General features: G+C 45.3%; 1 protein-coding gene across 2 annotated transcripts in view; it reads left to right on the top strand.

Moving 5' to 3' along the window:
- The window catches only part of NKAIN4 (sodium/potassium transporting ATPase interacting 4), a 73,406-nt gene that overhangs the window by 40,673 nt on the left and 10,052 nt on the right, over positions 1–22,681 (top strand). For both annotated transcript variants that reach the window (XM_090064920.1, XM_090064918.1), the window contains exons 4-5: positions 10,073–10,270; positions 22,327–22,387. In XM_090064920.1, the coding sequence (XP_089921046.1) occupies positions 10,073–10,270; positions 22,327–22,387 (259 nt within the window). The remainder of the gene's footprint in view (positions 1–10,072; positions 10,271–22,326; positions 22,388–22,681) is intronic.

Below are 22,681 nucleotides of genomic sequence, written 5' to 3'. Positions count from 1 at the left end.
ACCTCTGTGTGATGTATAAGGAACATACCGCGCCAGTGATATCCCTAATGGGAAGTTGCCTCTGGGCATCTGAGATCAATTCTTAGTGAAGGTTCAGGGGTAATTAAGGGAATCCATGAGCTAATGAGGTTGCCCCGGCCATACTTAAAAACAACGGAAAAGGACGTATAGGTGCTCAGGGAGGCAAAGAATAAGGGACTTCCACCAATCGTTGGCCAAAATGAAGAGTCTGAGACGGGGATATCACTACCTATGTCCTGAATTGCTTGTTGTTAGGAATCGTGGCTAGATTGTGGGTGAAAGCACTTGCAACAACTTCATTGGTGATCTCTCTTTTGTTGTCCCATGCTTAGTCCAGCTGAGCTCAGTTTAGAAGCAGGAAGAGGTCTAGGCGTGTAGACACCTTGGACAAAATATCCTCCCTGTCCTACCCCGTTAGCTAAACTGCTATCCATGTCCTTGGGGAAGACGCCTGAAGATCCATCATGTTCTTACATGTGACAACATGCCTGACACTGCTTCTTCGAGGCAGGGCACTTCCCACCTCCACTCCCCTGTCTATACACATACCCTTTTTATTTTGCAAAACAGAAAAGCTGCTCATGCAGACAGGCCTCTGGCTCACAAGTAAGCAGCCATATCTTTTTGCATCTTTATAGCCCTGACCTAAAGCCCGCTAAAGACTCTGGATAGACTCCTGTTGACGACAGCAAGATTTGGATCAGGAAGAGCTGTTTTCAGGATTGCTCTCAGGCCTGGGACAGCCCTTGATGAACACGGCAAGGGCACTGCAGTGTCCGTCCCTGCCTGAGGTTTTGCATGCAGCCATGTTCTAGTCTCCCTGTTTGGAGGGCGGGAAGAGATCCTTACTTTTGTATTGCATCTAACATCCCCCCTTTTTTATGAGCACCTGCAAGAGAAAGGGAGGGAGGCCATGTAGCATTTCTGACCACCTGAGTGCTTCTTGCTTTTATTTCTGACAAGGCAGCCTTGCGGAGATATCTGTGTCAGCAGCCAGCTAATTTATAATGACAAAACGCAGAAAGGGCAGTGAGCTAGAAGGAATGGAGTTTGTTAACTTGGCAGCTAGTAATGACAGCCCTGTAGAGTCCAGACAGGTGATAACTCAGCTGGGGAGGGAAAGGAGAAAAGCACCCTGAGTGCTTCTGCTTTAACAACTTTAATAAATGCCTCGAGGAATGAAAATATGAGCAATGAGGAACCTGTTAAATACCTTAATGGCAGAGAGTGCTTTTTGCAGTTTGGTGCATAGACCCGGTTTTGTGAGGAGTTGCAGGATGAGAGAGGAGAACAGGAAAAAAGAGAGGAACAATTATATATTTATACTGCAGTTGGCCCTGGGAGGGCAAGTCGTGAACCAGAGCCCGCTGTGCTAGACACAGTACAGCGCTGACTTTCCTTCTAGTTAAACTTTGCACCCCATCTTGTGACCAAGCACCAAACAGTTTTATTGCCCAATAAAATGACTAGCAATTCCATTTGTGGTTTTATCTTTTTAGGATGAGGGTAATTATATCAAGTATGTCACCTTGCAAATGGATAGCCTGAGGAGTCAGGAAAGATCATTTCTCCACTATTCAGCAGTTCTCCAATTTTGGCAGACCCCATAGGGTCAAGGTGCATGGCTGCATCGGTGCATTATGGAGAAGGAGGGGGCTGCCTTCCTTTCAGTCTTTAATAGGGGTGTTGGCTTCTAACACAGGGGCCCTGGCCCGCAGTCCCACAATCAGAGTGAGACTCCATTTCTTTCTTCCTTGCTAGATAGTCTAGAGTACCGTAAGAGTGGTGAAAATAAGAAATGTTGCTCAGTTTTGCACAGCAGCCAAAAAAGGATAAGGTTGCTTAAAGGTCTGGTATTTGTCCAGATGTCACCTCCAAATTCTTTGAAGATTTCTGCTAACATGCCTGAGCATTTCAGTCACAGGTTGCCTAGACTGCAGGCATAATTACACATGTATACACAGTTCATGCATACTTTTGCCCAGCACGTGTGTGTGTATGTGTAATCACAATTGTCTGTGTACGTACTCAAAATAGAGATATATATGCAAAGACAAGCTATCGAGTCCTTTTAATATGTAATTAGGGAATAGTTATATCATTGCAATGACTATCTGTGCAAAGGCACAGGCACCTTTAAAAATATGGACCTTAATGTCTTCCATGACAATCACATGTTGCTTGGAGTTAAACCAAACTTTCTTCATTTTCCATTAGCGCTAGCCTCATCTGAAGTGCATCAAATTCAGTTCTTTTTGTCCAAAGGGAAAATTGTCTCTGTCCTTCTCTGTATTTTATGTCAGTTCCTTGAAAGAACTGGACTGACAGTTGTGGTGGTTTTTTATTTTGTATTCACCCTGTCATTTTTCATGCTGATACCTTTTCTCAATAGAATAAAGAGAATGAAATACTGTCTCCTGTAACTTCATTAGGTGGACGGCAGACAAATGGATTGTCAGAGAACTGCCTAATAAAGCATGTCCTTGCTTCTCCGGAGTCATCACCTGAAAGGTCTCTATATAGAACAGGTCCTGCGGTACCAGCTCTCCCATGACCATGCTTTGCTGGCAAGCAGACCAACCCTGTGCAAGTTTTGAGCTGAAATATTGCTTTTTCAGCTTCAGCAGATGCTTTTCCCTGCTCACAGTTCAGAGCACACTTTCAGCCTCCTGGTGAAATACTGTTTTGCTGAGCATCCTCCGCAGCTGCTCTGTATCAGTGTAATTGGTGAAGCACGTGAGATTCCAGTTTCCAAACCATCATTTTGCTTCCTCCTGCCTTTTTAAGCATTGTCTAGCCATCGTCTAGCTATTGATATAGCCTATCCCTCACTAGCTGGGTGGTATTTCAGCTTCAGCTGCAAGGATCCCAGCTCACTTCTCATTTACACAAACACACCTGAGCTAGTGGGAAATGTCAACCTCAATTAAGAATTAAAATTAGGCTGGTAAAAACATATGTGCTCCCCCACCCTCCTATGCTGCCACATAGACCCTTGACCATGTAGTCAGGGCACAGATACTCTGGGATGGCACCTTTAAACCTGACTCTGTTGACACTTTTCACCCAGAGCTGCCCATCTGTGGATAGCAATCCTTATTTATATTCTCTCACCCAGAGCTGACACTGGTTTAATCTCAGGACAGTATCTGTCTAACCTTCTCTTGGTAGAAGAGCATAAGTCCTATTAGCCATAATCAGATTTATCTGCATCTGAAAGAACATATTAGCTCCTCTCTGGTAGCTTTGTACCTGAGCAAGCGATAGGTGGAGGTGGGAAGAAATACATTATTGATACCTACCCCCACCTCCTCCTGAATTCAGAAGTTCGAAAGCTATTATTAAGTCGTTAAGTAGTGCAGTGTTGTCGACAGACCCTTTCAGCAGTCTAATTAATGATAAAAGAAAGCATCCTGCTACCTCGGTGAACTGCAGCTATTCAAGACACACGGGTAGAAAATAAAACCTGGTGATCGTTTCCTGTCTAATTTAAAAGATGCAAAATGATCCCACCATCAAGCTCTCAGGGTTTGCTTAGGTGGGCTGACTTTGCTGGCAGAGCCATTAATGCTGCTTTGCCTCATAATTAATGGCGGGGGGGAGCTGAGAAGGCAGCTAGCGAGAGAGGAAACAGCTGTCTGATGGTACAAACTGGACAAAGAGCCAGTCTTTCTCAAGCTGATTTTGCGGGCACTGGAGTTGGATTGGGGCTTGCTCCAAATGCAAACACGGAGCGCGTGGTGCAGAAGAAGAGGCAATGGGGAAAACTCTCGTGCGGCATTAAGTTGTGGGGCCATTTGTCTCCCTGCAGCACCACCTCCGAGCGAGCGAGCGAGCGGCAAACCGATTAGCAACAAGGTTCAGCCACAGTTTAGATTGAAATGTGATCTTGGCCAGCCCTCAGCCTGCACTTGAGAAGGAGCTTTTATCACTGATTTTGCTCATATTTCTTTCCAGATTGAAGGCTAATGAGGTAGCTGTAGCCCATCAAATAGCTGCCTGTCGAGAAACGGGGGAGTGTGGGCATCAACAGGGCTCTCTGTTTCTCACTGTAATAAAGCTAGTTAACTCCTGCCAGCACCTCAGTACTTCCCAATCCATTTCCAAATACTTCACAAGATTTTTTTAAAGTTTTTCTAAACTTGTTTCCTGATACCCGGGGGGAGGGAGGGGGGGAGTTAACCAGCGGTTTTTGCTGTGATTTTTTCCATTATTTCTAAGAACGGTCCCTTGACTTCTTAGTTTTCACCATAAGGCACAAAAAATGCTGATGGATTTCAGTGGGCGTTAAAATTGGGAAGCTAGGGGAAGGATACGTTAATGCCTGCTGAAATCTGTCAGTGTTTTTTTCCTTATTGTGAAACCAAGAGGTCAAGGGACAGTTATTAGAAATAATTGAAAAAATCAGAGTTAAAACAGCTGGTTTACTTCTGAGCAAATAGAAGTCAATAACATGTTCTTCGCGGATGCTTTTTTATTTTACTCAGTCTGCACAGGTGTCCTCCACAGAGCTCCAGCCAGTCACACCAGTAACAAAAAGTGGCAGATTTCAATGTCCTACAAAGCCTTCGTTCCTACCCCCTTTTACTCATCCGCTTTTCAAACCTGCAGCTGCAAAAAAGCTCCATATATCTCCTTGCAGGGCACTCACGAGGGCACTCATAATCACCGTTGGTGATTGGTATTCACAATGTCTCCGCAGCCGGTGAGCCTGATCGTTTTGTGTGTTTGCCTGCCCACACAACTCAAAAATGCGCATGTATTTTTGCAAACAGCCCTTCAAAGCTGGAGTCTTTATATCGCGAGGAATCGCTCAACCTAAGCATGGTTGTTTCCGTTCGGTGACAGCGTAACTTCTGCCCGGGCTTCCAGCCGGGGCTATGTGTTTGCACTAGCATCGAGTGTGTGTACGTGCACAAGTTTGTTGCTCCTCCACCTGCCTAATTCCTCCTCGATAGCTAGCAGGTTCTTCAGGTTATCTAGGCTCGGTTCAAAATGAGGTTCATGGATTGCAAATGAGTAGAGAGACATCGCCTGTATTAGAGGGAAGCAACGGCCAGCCCTATAATGATTTCCAATACGGAGACTTCGGTAGATTTGCTATCCCATTGTTTTCCTTTCTCTTCAGCTATAAGTAGAAGCAGCCTGTTTTCTGTAGAGGTTTTTCCTTGGAGGTTTTTAAGACCCGGCTGGACAAAACCTTGGCTGGGACGATGTAGTTGGGCTGGTCCTTGGAGCAGAGGGTTGCGCTAGATGTGACCTCCTGAGCTCCCTTCCAGCCCTAACTTTCTATGAGAGACCCTGGGGCAGGGAAGGAGTGCTAGAAGGGGCTTTCTGCATCATTTGGGAACAAGGCTTATGTGGGAGACAACCGGCAGAGCTTCGTGCCTGCAGAGGAGGGCTGTGACAGTGAACCTCTCCGGACAAGGACCCTGTAGGGTTGCAATTACTTTGCCTCTATGTTAATAAAGGGAGGCCCTGAGCCAAAGAGCTGGAGCATGATTTTGCCTTCCCTGCCTGGTGCACTTGTCCAGTCCCTCTCAAGGGGGGGTGCAGCAATTTGGGTAGGTTGCAGTCTGTCTCGCCGAAAGAGGCGCTTGGCCGTGGGAGCGCGCGTCCTGCTGAGACGTGGCTATGCTGGAGGTGCTACGGGGGTGCACCAACGACCTGATCCGAATGGACAGGAGATAATCTATGTCTAGTCCATAGGGGAGCCGCCCAAAAAGAAGTGCCTGCTGGGAAAAGCTGGTTAGTGGTTTTTTCCCACCAAACTCCTGCTCCTCTCAGAGGCTGGGAGAGAGGGGAGCTGGCAGCCACCAAACGTCCCTTAGTGCCCACACCAGGCACCTTTCCTTGAGTTCGTTCTCTGATAGCCGCCAATCGAATTATTCCTCACACCCTGCAAAATGCAGATGGTCTTGTATAAGTTGCAGGCTGTTAATAGAGTTTTCCCAATTGTTTTCCCTTTGATATTGGGGTCGCTTCAGCATTGTTGCCACACAACAGCTCTGCACTCTCCGTCATCCGCTGCAAAATACATCCCATCTGTTGCTAGGATTATGTCAGGAGCTGGGCAGCTGTCTTCTTACTTAAGTGTTCACACCTCCCAAGATGCGTTTCCCAGAGCCCACTCGGAGTAGAGAGCCCCACAAAGTACTAGTGAGTGCTAGTGATGAGCTGGATGCTAGCTTGGGGAGGGTATAGAGTAGGGTAGTTCACTCCTGGAGACTTTGGGACCAGGAATTAATGGCATACATGAGCTTCAGTTCAGGAAAATGCAAGTCTACAACATATAGCCCATCCAAAGTCCATTTGAGGTACAGTTGATTCTGTCTCGGGATGGGGGAGTGGACTAGGTGACCTCTCAGAGTCTCTTCCAGCCCTATTACATTTCTGTTAAAATCTGTCCTTATTCAGATGATAGCTGAATGAGGGTCAAACTCAATCATCTATCAAGTCCCATTTGCTGTTTGGGGGGTTCATGATGACAGACGAAGTATTACTAAGCTGGGCACAAAGCTGAGTCTTCCCACTGGGATCAAGCTCGGATCAGCGGTCTGCTCAGGGCAGCATCTTGGCTCTCTAGCGGATAAGTCCAGATGCTTTACTAAACGTTCGGAGTTTATGCCTAGGCTGCGGCAGCATTTGGATTCTGGACCAGGCACTTTCCATAAGTCTGTGCTACAAAATAAATCCTTCTGCCCCCTGTTCCCGTGCGCTACAAGAGCCAAAAGGTTTCGCTGATTCTACATCAAAGTGACATGTGAGGTCTGCTGGGGTCCCAGTGGCACCAGACACTTAGCACTTCCCTACTAAGTAGGGATAGCTGCTGCTGTCCTTGCTTCCCCTGCTCTCCAGAGGATGCCAAGTTTGTCTTTCATCACTTGAAGGGAAAGGTAACAATACCCTTTAAGCTGGAAGCCCCACAGCAGTGACCACGGTGTTGCAGCTGGTGTTCCTAATTAGTCTGGTATCACTTTCTCAAGTGAAAGGGAAGTGCAGCTATTATTAGAAATGCACCATCTTGATCCCTTGCAAATTCCTCTGCCATTCATGCTGCGTTTCACCATGTGACACCCAAAATTGCTTAGTTTAGCTCTCATTGAAGCTGCAATGCTGAATGAAGCAAAGTGAAAAGTAGCTCCGGTGGCAGCGATGATGTGGAATTCATGGGGGAACGTTTCTCCAGCAGCTATTGATCACCGTGGAGGTCGGCTCATCACAGTAAATTGACCCAAGAGGCTGGTATCGACTGAGGTCAATGGAAATCCAGACGTGCAATAAATCTGAATAATGAGGGAAATGTGAGAGTTGGAGATGGGGAGGGAAATTATTAGACGCATTAATAGTTTGTGGCAGAGAGGAAATTGTTCCTTTATGAAGTTCGAAAATGTTTTTCATCTCCACTCCTGTTGTAATTCCTGGATCCTAATCTTGGCAAGCAGATGTGTTCAGACATGTGATTCAGTGACTGGACTCTCGTTCCTACATAGTTATTCTTCTCCTATGGTTTCAGTCAGTTTGCCCAGTGCACAAGCCGACATTTCTGTCTACACTAAGAAATTGAACTTTTGGGGCGATTATAGTCAGTAATTTAGCTCCATGAACCAGACTTGGAAGCAGCTTCGTTGCTGACGGAGAAGTTGTATCTTGTTTGTGCATAAGGGACCAGCATTTGCCACCCTGCAATTTGAGGGGAAAGCAACAAGAAAAGAACGAGCAAAAATGATGTCTCCATGACAGTATAGACGGTTTTTCCCTCCTCAATTAACGGCTGTAGCCGTTCTGGGAATAAAATGCCCACAGCCTGTGAACAGAGACAGAGTCTTTCAGCAGCATTAAGGTAGTGGAAACAGAAAAATTTCATAAAGTGATGGCAATATAAATCATTAGAGTGAGTTAGAAATTTTCCATTAAAAAAGCACTTTTATTGCAAAATTAAAACATTCCATTTAAAAAGGTACAATTTGACATCAGGCAAGTTGAAGGGGAGGTAAAGAGACTGTGGAAGTGGCAGCAGCCTTCTGGGTGGACAGCTGGGAAGCAGAAAAATACTGTTTGGGCACTCTTGAAATGACTACATCCATGCATAGATGCAGAGATGTTTGGGTCGGAAGGGACCTCAGTAAGTCATCGAGTCCGACCCCCTGCCCTGGGCAGGAAAGAGCACCGGGGTGAGACACCCCCAGCCAGGTGCATAAAGATCCCCAAGGTAGGGGAGAGCACCACCTCTCTTGGGAGCCCATTCCAGATTTTGGCCGCCCATCCCGTAAAGAAGTTCTTCCGGATGTCCAACCTAAATTCGATCTCCATCAGTTGGTGGTCGTTGTTCCTAGGGGTGCCCTGGTAAACAGAGCATCTCCTATTCCTTGCGGTCCCCCCCGATGATCACAAGATCACCTCTCGGCCTTCTCCTGCAGAGGTTGAAGAGATCCAGGGCTCTCAATCTTTCCTGCAGGCCCCTAACCATGCGAGTGGCCTCTTCTGGCCCCTCTCCATGCTGTCAACATCCCTCCTGCAGTGCGGCGCCCAGAACTGGATGCAGTCCTCCAGGAGCGGCCTGACCAGTGCCGCATAGAGGGGGAGGATCACCTCCCTGGACCTGTTTGTCATGCATCTGCTAATGCATGATAAAGTGCTTTACTGATCACTTTGTCACCCTGACGACTCATGTTCATCTTGGAGTCAACAGTGACTCCAAGATCCCTTTCCGCTGCTGTGCTACTGAGAAGGTCCTCCCCCCGCCTGTACGCGTGCTGGTGAGGCCTTCTCCCCAGGCGCAGCACCTTGCACTTGTCCTTACTGAACTGCATCCTATTCTCTTCCGCCCACTTTTCCAACCTGTCCAGATCCGCTTGGATTCACTCCCTGCCCTACATCCATCCATTCCCTACATCCATCCATCCATCCAGTTTCATTCCGATTCGATGCAAAAAAAAGAAATCAAATATGCAAAGTTTTTTGTAGGAAGGATTCCATTTTCCATCCAGTTCTAACCACAGTAGTAAAGATGATGAATTTACAGTACCTTTCCCAGAAAATATTCCTGAGACTTGTGGCTGATCATAATTTCTAGGCCAAGTTCTTAATGTCAGGAAGGTTTTAAAAGACTTCAGTCAAGTATGTATGTACAAGTTCTCTGTTAAAAGAGTATGCTGGAATGCTTTCATTCCTCCTAAAGCCTGGCTGCAGTAATCATTTGTGCAATTGATAATAAATATTTCTTAATTCATAGAATAAATTAAATAGAGTCGCAAAAATCCCTGAGTTGTCTTGCTCTGAAGTTTATGCTTAGTCCAAGACCATAACATGTTTGGATATACTGTATTAGCGTGGATATATGGCACCTGTCAAGTTAGAGTTCTCTGTCTCCATCATGGTATTCACAAGGTCATCCCACATTTCTTCTGTGCTCTCTCCTTGCTGCAGGCACTTTTAGACAGATGTTCTTGGGTCCCAAGCCTAGTCTGGAGCTTATAAATTGTCTGTCTCTTGTGACAACTGTTCGCAACTGCTTCCAAACGTCACCACGTTACGCTGGGACAGACTGCCAGCATGCTGAAGTGCTGCATCAGAAGAGCTGGTCCCATTAGACAGGCCTTGCTGAAACTCATGCTGTTTTATATACTAGTTATAAAGTGCTTTTTAACATTTTGATCCCTGTTCCTTACTGAGGGTGGTACTTTCAGAGGCTCTTATCACTGGCCTAGGTGGGTTGCCTTAGAAGTCAGAGTTTAAGTTTCACATTAAAAGCACAGGATGGATATGGGGGGGTGCTCCCTACACAAGGGTGTTTGTACCCGAAAGCTTGCAAAGAACAGTTGTTCCAACTGGTGTAATAAAAATAGCACATTTACCCAAAGAACCTTGTCTGGCAGTACAGAGATGCACCTTTATAGACTAACTAAGTTGGATACATATAGAGAGCACAAGCTTTCGTGCACCAAAGTTCACGTCATCAGATTACGCTGCCTGATGGGAGCTGAGCGTCCCTAAATAGCATGTCATTTCCTTGCTAATGATGACTTTTTTAATCATTCCTACCCCTCAGGACAGCGAGCTTTTGACCTTTAATATCTCCCGGCACCAGTCCTGGTGGAGTGAAAATGGCCCTGGCTGCGTAAGAAAGGAGGCTCCCATGCCCGGCATAAAGGGGCTGGACAGTCATTCCTACATCTCCGTCATCGGCTGTGCGCTGGAGTACCGCTACATTGAGGTCATGCACAGCTCCTTCCAGATCCTGGTCGCGGTGAGTACTTCTGGGCCCCACAGGTCGTACGGGGACGTTCTCGGGTTTAGTCGCAAAGGCCGAGCTTCAAGTTCTGCTCTGCTGATTGTCGTTAATGATAGCCTCTCTCTCCTTAATGACAAAGAAAATTATTAAAAATGGACCTTGATACTTGCAACCTAACACTTCTAAAATGACCCACCACATGCAACCCTACCATAGCAAATTAGGGTTCAGTTAGGGAGAAGAAGAAAGGAAGTAAGGAAACAGCCCCGTTGCCTGTGATTTTTATTTTCATTTGATTGTTGTTGCATGATATTATGTGCCCGCGTGTTGATATCAAGGGTTAGAGGGGAGCAGATCTCGGTTTCCAAAGGAAGATAATATCCAGAGACCAACAATGTTTCGATGTAGGAAACATCGTGTTTTATTCCTGCAGACATCAATGTTTTGTGCTAAAAGCGTCTCTCAAATATTGCTCCTATAGGCTTTTTCGAGCACACTGCAGTAATTTAATGTCCTTAATTCTCCCTGTTAATTAACTGGTTCTCATTTGCCTGTGGAATTAACTGAAACAAAAGGTCCGTTGTCATCTTTACGTCTACTGATGCCCGTGCAGTTTGTAGCGACGTTGCAGCTAGCAGCCCACATCTTTTTAATCTGCTTGGCTTTGTTACTTCATGGTTCGTGGCTTTAAATATAGAGCGCTTGCACTGCAGCTAGGAACGGTGCCCGGGCCCATGTGGGTGCTTCAGATAGCAGGCTTGATTTTGCCTGACATTGTCCTATATGTAGGAGGCAGGAAGAGGGGAGATTTGGAAACGGTGGTGTGCTGGAACAACATAGATAAGCCAACAGTTCTGCCTAAAGGTCTGTTTTGGTAACTTGTGGATCTTGTGCTGTCTGGTTTTCTGGCTTTTGAGCCTGCTCAGCTCTGCTGATGGACTCTGACTTTTGGGAACTCTTCTCAGATTTGGGAACTCGGTCCCTGACCCCAGAGCCTGCTCTCAGCTTGTGACTTGGACTCCACCTCTGAAAGCCCTCTTTGGATTTGGTAACTAGGACTCTAGCTCCTGCCTCACTGTGTGGTTGGGTCCCCCAATTCCCCTAGCCCTGCCCTGGTAGCCCACTCGCTAGGCCAGACGACCCACAGCCCAGTCCTTACACTGGCCCTGTTATGTTGAGGATAAAGTTTGTGTCTTATGGGATTCCTCCAATGTAGAGATGCAATACCAAGGCAGATAGCTACCCCAAATTACAGCAGGGGTTCCCAGCACCTCTCCCTTTAGCTGGGCATTAGACACATGCTAACGGGTGAATGCACATGCTGCTTTGCAGATATGTACGGGAGGCAGTGCTGGGAAGGGCTATTCTCAGTTGGCCAGATACAGAAAAACGAAGGTGATTGTTGGGGGAAAGGGATGAGATTTTGGCATTGATAAGTGGCTTCCCCCATCCCCTCCTTCAGAGGCAAAGCAGAGGGGTTTCCTGTCTCATGGGGACCCTCAAGCACCCATATAATCTTTGCGGTGCAACAGAAATGGAGCTACTTTCTCTTGGCAGTATGGCAGAAAGTAAGTTTTTCCATGGCTTGACTCAGGCCCTGGCCAAGAATAACTAGCTAGCCCTCTCCCTTTTTTAGTCTCTGGGGATTGAACTCTTAATCCATGCCACTACTTTTCTTTATTCTCTTTATTTCAGTTTTAAGACCAATTTTATTACAGGCTGCTGTCCCACCCCGAATGCTTTGCAGGTCCTCTGTGCTGTAGACCGGCAGTAATTTTTTTTGTATTATTGATCCTGTCACCCTAAGAACTGAAGACTGGGGAGATGGAGCAAGGATCTGACCTAGTTCCCTTCGTGTCTGTCAAGCATCTGAGACTCAAATGCTCAGGAAGAAGGGGAGGGGGGATATAAAATGCCTCCTCTCCTGTGTGTGTAGGCTTTGTTCGTTGTTTTCAAAAGTATCTGTTTCAGATCCAGTGATATGAAATTCATATTCACCAGCAGTGGAGACATGACTGACTGTTGGGTCCCCAGGAGATAATTATCCCTCAAAAGCACCGGGGCACAGCGGCAAGCCATGTGCTCCCCCTGGGGAAGGTTAAGTCATCCTTGACCACATCGCCCTCCCCAAAGTTGACCTTATTTATGCAAGAGGAGGGCGGCACATGTTTCAGTGAGCTGTCACAACAGCTGTGGAGCTACCCTGATCCCTGTCCACAATTGAAAAGTGTACATTTTGCTGCACTTGTCCTCAGCATAAAAACCATCTCCTGCTTAGGGTCCACCCAGGATGAGTACACACCAGGGACATGTTCCTATATGGCTCTGCTAATGTACCCCAACCTTGACTCCTGCTGATGACAAAACCCTTGCTCTTCTAGGGTCTCTGTTTGAAAAAGATACCCAAAGGCCTGCTTCTGAGTCATTCTGCCCTCTTCTAATTACATGACTTTCGTGGAACTGCTCCCAATGTAATCTGGAGTGAGTTGAACGCCAAACCCCCACATGGCCGATTACGATGCATCCCATGACTTCTTTCTTCATCTGTAGACAAAGTTCTTTGCGTGAATCTGCTCTCTTTTATTACACCAACTTCAATAGTTGAAAAACAATATTTAAGCAAGCTTTTGGGTTTTCCAACTATTGAAGTTGGTCTAATAAAAGAGAGATTCACCCAAAGAGCCTTGTCTGCCTGTGTCCTTTGACCAACATGGCTACAACCTGCACCCTTCTTCATCCGTATACCTATCAGTGAGAGTTTCATTCAAAAAACCCTCAAACCCCTTTTCTAATTTCATTCAGCAAGATTTGAACACAGGTTTCTTAAAGGTGAAATATATGTGTGTGTGTCAGTGGGATGGGTGCTAGACTATGGGACAGAAAAACAGCAGAAAAATCTCTCCCACTCCACTGGACTACCTTAGATCAAAGGACTTGGGGGGTAAGGCTTGCTGGAATCAGACCTCATCAACAGAAACTGGATACGGACATATGTAAACTAGTTCTTCTGCTACCACTGTCTCACCTGTCCTTGCCAAGCCCGTTAGAAAATCCAGCAGAAAGACTTGCTTTGTTTTTCACTTCACCAGAGATCTGTCTCACAACTCCCCCGCTTGCCTGGCAGTGGTTTGAGGTTCATTTTTTCTGTTTTTGTTCCAAATACCTGACCTTTTTTTGGTCTGCCCATATGGTTGCTCCGGGTGCATAGAGGGATGTGCTTTTTCCAAGAGTCTGCAAAGTGGTGCAGGGGTTGGAAATGGCTCCCCAACAGGGAGGGAGCTTTCAAGCTGCCTGTCTGCTCTTTTTGCTTGAAGTGACAGCTTGGAAGGTTCCCAGGAAGATGGCAATGCAAACTTTGACAGCAGATGTTACAGTGAAAAGCGAGGCAAGAGATGCTTTGCTGTCTGTATGCGATGCATTTTTAGTGATAGTCATTGTGTCCTGAGAGCAAGATGGTCAAGAAATCAAAGGTTATGGGTTGCTATGTGGCTATCTGTGCGTGGTCCTTATCTTACAAGGTAGCAAAAGCTTTCCGGTACTTCAGGAATGGCAAGGAGGTTCATTCATTAAGAAAGGGGCAAGCATGTCTCATTGACTCTCATGTTAGAAATGAAACCTCCTGCCTTGTGGGGCAAAAAGACAAGACACTGTGACCTCTGTGTGCAGTTGCTTTTGTCTCAAGCCAGCACGAGGGGAGTTGCAATGAAATTATGAATTGTTTGTGTCCACGGGGCAGACAGCTGTAAAGATGGATGTAGAGCAAGGCTGACTTCTTAAAAAGTGATTATAATGATTTTGGGATATCAGTGTAAGGGCATGGGCCCACAACCAAGTGCCCATGCATTAAGCAGGAGTGAGGATTGACAGCATGGTAACTGCTCGTGTGCATGCGGTGACCCCAGTGTCAGTGAAAGCTAACCCACGGTAGCTTTTTCAGAAAGTGCTTGTGGGAACAGCGGAGCATGAAGCTGACTTCAGGTCACTTTTGAATTACAACTGCAAGCAAAGAGTACATCCAGCAGTAAGAAGGGTTGACCCTCAAATGATATCTGTTTATATATACGGTTCCCTCTACGCTAGTGTGACAGCAGACCTGCATTTTTTTATTGTAAGGTATTGTGCAGTCCATTCCAAGAGGATAGACCTGGTACCAGGAAGAGGCTGCAGGCTCCATGCATTATAAAGTGACAGATTTATAAAAGCCCAAAATGCATTTGGTTCATATTTGGCTGTGTGAAACGTGTATTTAAGTCACTTGTCATAGTTCAGCATTCGATTCGTTCTGCACAATAACTGTCTGCGAAGATCGCTCTTGTCCTTTCTATAGATTTCCCATGGGTTCGGTTGAAAAATTAAACCTTGTTGCAGCTGATTGGCTTTGGCTTTGGCTTGTTACACTGATACGTATTGAACTAGGTCTGTAGCTCCTGATGGTTTATAGGAAAGCTGTTATCTGTAGCCCTAAGACATCAAATTGCCCAAGCAGAAGGGCTTTAGTGACAATGGAATAGGGTCACACTGCCAGGGGATGAAAGTCCTATTTTGTTTTGGTTTTTTATTTTTCCAGTTAAGAGTCATTACTGGATGTGACAGTTAATAGGATGAATTTTCTGTCACTGCAGTCTCTAGGATTTTTTTTTTATTTTTTGCTGGACGTTGCCTAGATTTTTCCACCTCGAAGGGCAGGTTTCTATTGTCACTTCCCTCTTCTCTTCCAGACGTTTGCTTGTGATAATGGACTTCTGCAATGATTGAGGCTGGTGCTTGGGACAACCCAGGCTGAGCATTTCTTCTGTCCTTCAGCCTGCTGTTTCCCAGGCTGTTTGCATGCACCTGGCTATGACTTGTGCTCCTAAGAAAAGACTTAATCAGATACATGTGCTGCCTGGAAGAGGTTGGCACTGTTCATGCCATCTAGCTGGGGGCACGGCAGCAGAGGCAAAAGCCCAAGAACATTCTTGGAGGAATTAGTCTTGTTTCACATCACTGACTTAATTTTTCCTCCTCTGGCTAACTTGCAACGGTCTAAAAACGATCAGTATCTCACTGAGCCAGGAGGTCTGAAAAACCCTTTCCTGCTTAAACTGGGAAAGACGAGGGCTGGTGGGAAGAGGCTGGCACATGAGGTTAACATTATTAGGCTTTTACCTCCTAAGGCTTTGAGTTGACATTTCAAGTTAGATCCCTGCTGCTCTGAGTTTTGTCATTTCTCTTTAGCGACACTCACAAAGTGGACATCACGCAGAGTCCTAAAATCAAGCCTGTGGTGGGGGGCTGGAAGCGATTTGTGGCATAGCCGGGGGCTGTGAAAGTGGAGAGATGTTTCCGTGGAGGCCCAAGCGAAGCAAAAAACCAAAAATGTTTTAAAAAGGTGCAAAAAAAAAAAAGTTTAATGTGAGTGCAGCCATCAAGGTCTCTGAGCAGGTTCTTTTCCATTTTGAGAGCCCCTTGCTCTGCAGAGAGCAGCTCCTGTCTTCTTATGAGACAAGAAGCTAAGGGTTGACATTTTGGGATTGAAATGAAACTTGTCAACACCCCCTGCTTGAAACATTAATTGAACTGCCTCTAACTATTTTGTTTCAGATTGGTTTGATATTAAACCGCCCTTCCTTGGCTGGACTATCATTCCCTTGCACTCCCAGCCATGAGCCTGAAGGGCAACCTGTTTGGCATCATGCAGCTACAGGGAGCTGGGCCCAAGGGAGAGAATAGATTCACTTCTCCTGATGTAAACTAGAGGTTTTTCCATTTAAGTTACAGCTGTATAAAATTGGTAAGAGGGGAACATTTGCACTCTGTAACCGCATCCTCTCTAGAACGAACACACAATGTCCTGAAACTCGATTGCATTATTTGTTTAGCAACAGATGTGGCACTAAATTGTAGCGTGAATAATAAACTCCACCGTTAAACTCACATGGAGTCCAATCTAAACCTGTTAAAGTCCAGAGTCTCCCAGACATAATTTAAATCACCATTGATTTTTTTTTTTATTAGTTTTCATATTTCTTCCTCCTAGTGCCCCGATTCTGATCTTCATGTTTCCCCGTTCAAATCAACCTTGAAACATTTTCTCATGGAGGCAAAAGGTGTGATAGATCATGCTATAAAAAGGGCTCATAGATCAAAACCCTGCAAATTTTCTTTCTGTCTCTCCTCCTACCCTGGTGAGGCAAAAATTAAATTTCAACAAATCAGGCTTATCCCGGTTGTAGCCAGAGGTCATTTGCTTTAGCACTTTTAGGTGTTTAATGGTAATGGAGTGGTTTTTCATTCAGCATTAGGGAAACCTGCCAACCCTGCCCCTCATCCTTTTGTCCTGGTGCCTGTTCGCTGCCAGTTCTTCATTCTCCTCAGATTTCTTTAGCATCAAATATGTGGACAGTCTTCACGGCCAGTGCTGCCCTATACAACATGTTCTCAAAGAAGTGCACACATCACTGGTGTTACTATCAAGTGGCCCTGCTTTCTTTTCTTCCTCCATCCCTATGCTCTAGTGATTTCTAGTCTACTACTTCGCTTGGTTTTTATACAGAAGGGTGTATTCTGAGAGGCAAGGAACAGCATCTGATGGAAGAAGATAGTTTTGCTGTCATATGCTCGTGGTTGTCTGCTACCCAAATTATTGTGATGCTCAGTTGCGAATCTCTTCCCCACCAAATGCTATTGTGGTTGTAGGATTTACTAACGAATAGGCTGAAGTGGGATCTAAATGGTGGGTTAGCCTAAAGCTAGCTTGCAGCACAGGAGAGAAATTCAGTCAAAATATTTGATATATTTCATTAAACCAGCAGAGTCATTGGAAAAAAGTTCTTGTGCAAGGTAAACAAGGAGACGTCCTTGGAGTCGCAGAACAGCAGAGACTCCCTGTGCCTGAAGAAGGGTGATTGCACCCAAAAACTTGCAAAGAACTTTTTTCCCAACTATTTAGTTGGTCTAATAAAGGATATCGTATCTTCCAAAGAAACTTGCCTGCCTATATCCTTGGACCAACATGGCTACAATCAAAAAAACCCCAGCATTTGTCATATTCGAATTTTTTGCTGGGTCTTTCCTGGTGTGAGTGAGTCTCTTCTAGCAGTGGCCAGTTTTCTGAGACAGAGACCTACCTCCCGTCAGATTTGTTTCACATACAGCTATAATCACCCATCCACTGGAACCGTGCAGCATTATTCAGATTTCTTCACCTTTGAAGTTTGGAGCCCCAGAATCCCTTTGCCATTTCTAGTTATTTTAAAAGAACAGGAAGCCCAGGCCTTCTAGATAACAGCAATATTGTTGAAAGCAGGATTGTCAGTTCTTTCAATAGATTCGTAATCCTTTTGCTTATTATGAAAAGGAGAAAAATAATTCTGAAATGCTATGGAAAAAACCCCCCCATCAGGCAAGAATCCACTTAAGAAGCTTTGTACCTTAAGAGTTAACTGAGCTATGCTCAATTAGTCTCTTCCAGTGAAGCAGATTTGGCAATGGGAGTTTTAGTGCATCTCTGTTGGCTTTGTTTCATTCATAATTCATACATGAGGCAAGATGTAGCGAAGATCCCAGCAGTCGACTTCATCCCCTAGGTGAAAGGTTTAATTATAGCTTCGTTCAGGAGCACAGAAATGCAGTTCACATTTACATTGTGTCCCTTTCCCCCTCATTTCTGAAGTCTATCCCTTCCAGCTGAGCTGGGAGGCTAATGTAACCTCTTTTGAATAAAACAGAAACATGCCACTGAATAAACAGTGATTTATTATTGATGAAACCCATGTCACAAAGAAATGGGTTATAAGGTCAAACAGAGTAAATTTTAAATGCTAAGCAGGTTGTGTTGGGATAAGCCAAGGGGAAACCAGAAACAGAAAGACAACTCAAGCCTCCATTGAGTTGGGACTCGGAGATCTGAGAGAGCGAATTTTCTCTACCCGCTGGTTGTTGTTTGCCTAATGAAAGGTCACTTTTAGCCATAAAAGGCATCTAAAATAAATATATGGAGTTACGGGTATTTATGATTTAGGAGGAGGCATTAATTCTTTTTGCAAAACTCCACAGTCAGCTGTCGCGCTGGCTTGATACTGCTTAATTGCAGTACACATTTGGAGGAGGCTTAAGGGGTTGACCCTCATGTCACTGCTGACAATAAGCATTTATTTGTATTCCAGCCTAATGGAGGCAAAATGATTCATTGTCATTGTGAAGGCTGCCCAGGACCCCTCTGACACAGGTGACAGAATTGTCAAGCTTAAACGACGCTTGCTTCTGTATGACACGAAGGACATACGTCTTTCAAATCAAGCCTTAGGGTTCCCACTCGGTATGACTTTTTATTTCCATGCTCCCAATTGAATGTGACCATGATTGTAATGTGTGAGGGACCAAGAAGTCCTGTCTGGCTTTCCTTGGAGTGGGAACATTCATTACCCACTCTTGGACATTTTAGTGGAAGCCAAATGAATTGATCTTGTGTCCTTGATTACGTTAAAGCATTAAGGGGTGGACTTTCAAAGCCCCAAAAGGTCACATTACTCAAAGTGTGCATGTGTAATTGTATTCCTAATTCGCACATGATGTTACGGTGAATACACACGCAGCACTTTTGTGCCTGAAAGCAGGCAGATGTCTCACTCGTTTTATTTGCAAAGGTCATTTTTGCACCCACAGTGATAGGAAAGGCCCATGCGGCTTAGATGTGCAGTTCTGGACTCTTCGCGATATAAAAAAGCAGGTCCTAAATAATAATCCCCCACATCTCTCTCATATCAAAAGATCTCAAAGTCAGGCAACACAGCACTCTGGTGACGAGTGACTTGTTTATTATGTGCATTTTACATATTTATAAACTGACACATGAGTGACTTCTCCAAGGTTACACATATTGAGTCATGATGTCGCTAGAAACAGAAGCCAAGCGCCCTGGCTCTCAGCTATAACCAAAGGTCTAAAGACATCTCTAATGAACTGAAAAATACACGTTTCTGATTTCTTAGGCACAGGAAATTATAAATGTTTGCAATGCAGATGCTTATCTCTGTCACACTGAAATTTAAATACCTGCCCAAAGTATTGTAGTATTCAGGTTTGTTAAGTGGCACAGATCAGGGAAACAATGGGCTTTGGTGCAAGTCAGAAAATGGTGGGATGCTTTTTCATCCTGACACCTGGGACTGATGTCTTGAGATCAGAAATGCTGGAATGAAGAGAGGGAGGGCATGTGAAAGGAGGAGCCATAGCCAGCTGAAGATGAAAACATGATCCAAGGATTACAGCTATTGCCTTGGTAGTTCTTGGTGTAAGCACATTTACTCATAGCGTTTATGTTTGATTTAATGAAGGTAATTTTGATTTCATCACCAAAGTTTGCTAGGCTTTAGAAGTCTAAGTCATCTCTGGATGATTTGCTGATGTTCGGCCTGAGCAGAGGAAAATGGTCCTTTCGCACCTTGAGCAGAGCAGTGAAGAAGGACTTTTATCTCAGCACACCTGAGCACATAGTTGAAGGGGTGGACCAGCGGTTTCGAGCACTCTGAATGCAGTTGGCCCAAAGCACGGGACAAGATAGTGAAGAGCCTCTAATCCAGTGGGAGAGCCCTTTATGGAAAAAATGCCATTTAGAGTGAAGCATCTCTAATAGTGATTAGGTTTGCCTTATCTAATAGCAACGTACATAGCCTAACTTGATAAAAAAAGTGAGGATTTGCTGCCCTTGTTCAGCACCACGGGCAGTTCTAGCTTAATTTCCAGCCTCCCCCATGCCCCCACCCAGCATCATCAACAGCGCGCGCTATAACCAAACACCCATATTCGCAGAAACTGCGGGGGGTGGGCTACCGTGTTAACAGTGCACAAATAAAGCAAAGCAATAAGGAGCGTAAAGCCTTTCATTCTTCTCTCATTTACCTTTAAAGATCCGCTGTACTTGAATAGGTAACTAAAAGTTCATTAGACCATTATTTTTTCAGGTTATATTTTTGTGCACCTGCTTGTCTTATTTCCTCAATTCAAGTGTTGTGGGGTTGAGGGAGGTTTGGGAGGTAGCCTTGTCTTGGAAACTATGCAGCCACAATTGAGTGAGTGGAGAGGTGTCTCCCCATCACTGCGGCATTGCGCGGCACCTTTGTAAAGCCAAAGAGTCAGAAAGAAAACGGGGGGTCCTGTTGCTGTTGCTCTCAGTTTTTAATAGGAAATTGAAAGGAAGCATGAGGTTTAGCAGTGTTATAAAAACATTCAGTTTCCTCCAACGGAGGTGTTTCTCGTCTTGGAAAATCTCGGTACACATGAGTGTTTTATAATTCCTCAATAGAAATCTCATTACTCTCCCTTTTGTTTTCTGGTGTGATGTATTTTTCTGTCATATTAAAAATGAATGGACTCAGCTCTCTGCGCCTTTTCATGCATCATTCTGCCTTGGTTTGAAATGAGTCATTGTTTGTTACATGCTAACTCTTGTAAAAGAGGATTGAGTTCACTGTGGAAAACCATTAAGGCTCACAATAACTTTAATGAGACAGTTAGTGTCAGCTGAGATCTTGCTAAGAGGAGCATTCTGGAAAGATGTAATACTAGGGGTGGAAGAAATATTTGATTATGAGAGCAAAGTAAAATAAAAGCCTGCTGGACAAAGAGCACCCATCTCTTTTAGTGCCGCGTCCTTTCTTCCTTCCTCGTGCTGAGCAGTACCATGCTACTAAGTCTCAGCAAGGACATGAAGGTCTGGCTCTAAGATATCACAGTTGCTGTAGTATAGAGCCAGTATGGCATTTTAAATTGTTCCTAAATCCCTACTGCTAGATTCCTATTGCAGGCACAGCGCCGGGCTGCGGGTCCTGTGTAGGGAGCTACTTAATTCGCAGTTTTGCGGATTTCACGGAGAATGCAAAATCCGGGGTTGTCTGCAAAATCAACCAAATGAAACTTAATAAAAAGTTAAGAGGGAGCCAGTGGTCCTTCCTGCTGGGAGGGGAAGGCATTGGCTGGTGGGCGGCACAAAAGGCAGCCCTCAAGGGAGCAGCTGCCCCCGCCTCCCTCCTCCCCCACCAATCAGCACCAACGGGAGGGACGGCCACGAAATGCCTGCGAAATTGGCCCAGGGCGGCATGAGCAAGCTATGAAAAACCCTTTGTCTCACCATGCTTTATGTAGGCCCCTAGCCATATGTAAACTGCAGCAAGTGAATCACTACTACAGGGCCTTCATCAAGTCCTTGTGCACAACCTAAGTTATTAAAGTTTAAAAATGCACAAGGACTTGATGAAGACCCTGTATAGGGACACCCCAGCGAGTCCTCGTGTTCCTGCGTGTTTCCGGGAGATAGCAAATTGACCGCTGACTTATATTTCCCCGTAAGCTATGCCCTGCTACTGCTACCATGCAGGCTTAACTACGCAGGCCGATGAGCAGAGGGGACGGAGGCCTAGCTTTCCCTATTGCCCACCCAACCTCTACCGGGAAGCAATATGCAAACGGCCCATGTTACGTCTGGGTTATCCATGCAGGGCTTTAAGGCAGGGCTGTTATTCCCTTGCATAGACCTAGAATTGGAGCCTACACCTAGTCCTGCATGCTCTGTAGCATTTCTTTCCAATCACGTCTCCATTTCTAAGCCTCACGTATCAGAGATTTCAGCGTCGCTAAATTCTCCTTCCATCCGTTCGGCTGCCATTGCAGACGGGGTTGCATGGAAGTGGTACCGACTAGGATGCTGCACCAGCACGTCTCTGGCATTCCGGTCATGTCCCTCTAAAAGAAATGTTTCCAGGACTTATGGGAAAGAAAACCTTCCACTTGTGACCTCAATAAGTGCTGTCGGCCTGCAGACAGATAACTTGGAACAACAGCTTTAGGAGGGGTGTGAACATAAGGGCCCTGCCACTCAGATTATTGCTGGGGGGAGGCATTTGTGGTTTGGGACAAGAATTTAGAGAAGGTCCCCAACCGTGCTGGTTATTGTGTCGCAGATCTTACCTTGTTTCCCAATTCTGTCGTTTCCACTGAGTTTGAAGTCAATGTGCAGCTGTTAACCCGTATGAAGCAGGTTTTGTCCTGCTTACAACAATGATGCTGAATGATTTCTCCTCTCTGTTTTCCAGCTGGTGGGCTTTGTCTACGCCTGTTATGTTGTCAGTGTTTTCACAGAGGAAGAGGACAGCTGTAAGTATTTGTCATCAAATTCTTTGGCAGTGGTTTTATAAAATATTCCCTTTCTCTCGGATTTGGCTGCATGAGGTTTGGGCTTTCAGTGTCAGCCTTCAACTAGAAAATGAGAGAGAGAAGAAGTCCGGAAAAAGGGACAGAGCAGTTTCTTATCAACCTTTGTTCCTTCTCGCCTTGCAAGTGCCTAGCAAAGACCTCAAGATCCTTTCGTCTTTCTAAATATCCCATAGCTGTCAGGTGCTTTCAGCCCAAGAGCTTGATTTTGTCTCCTGGGTATGCCTGTCTTAGAAA

The sequence above is a fragment of the Crocodylus siamensis genome, chromosome 10 (genome assembly GCF_052110815.1).
Source record: "Crocodylus siamensis isolate JL-2025a chromosome 10, ASM5211081v1, whole genome shotgun sequence".
In the NCBI taxonomy this organism is placed as follows: domain Eukaryota; kingdom Metazoa; phylum Chordata; order Crocodylia; family Crocodylidae; genus Crocodylus; species Crocodylus siamensis.
Note: the sequence above shows the minus strand (reverse complement) of the source record. Positions and strands in the feature narration are given on the sequence as shown.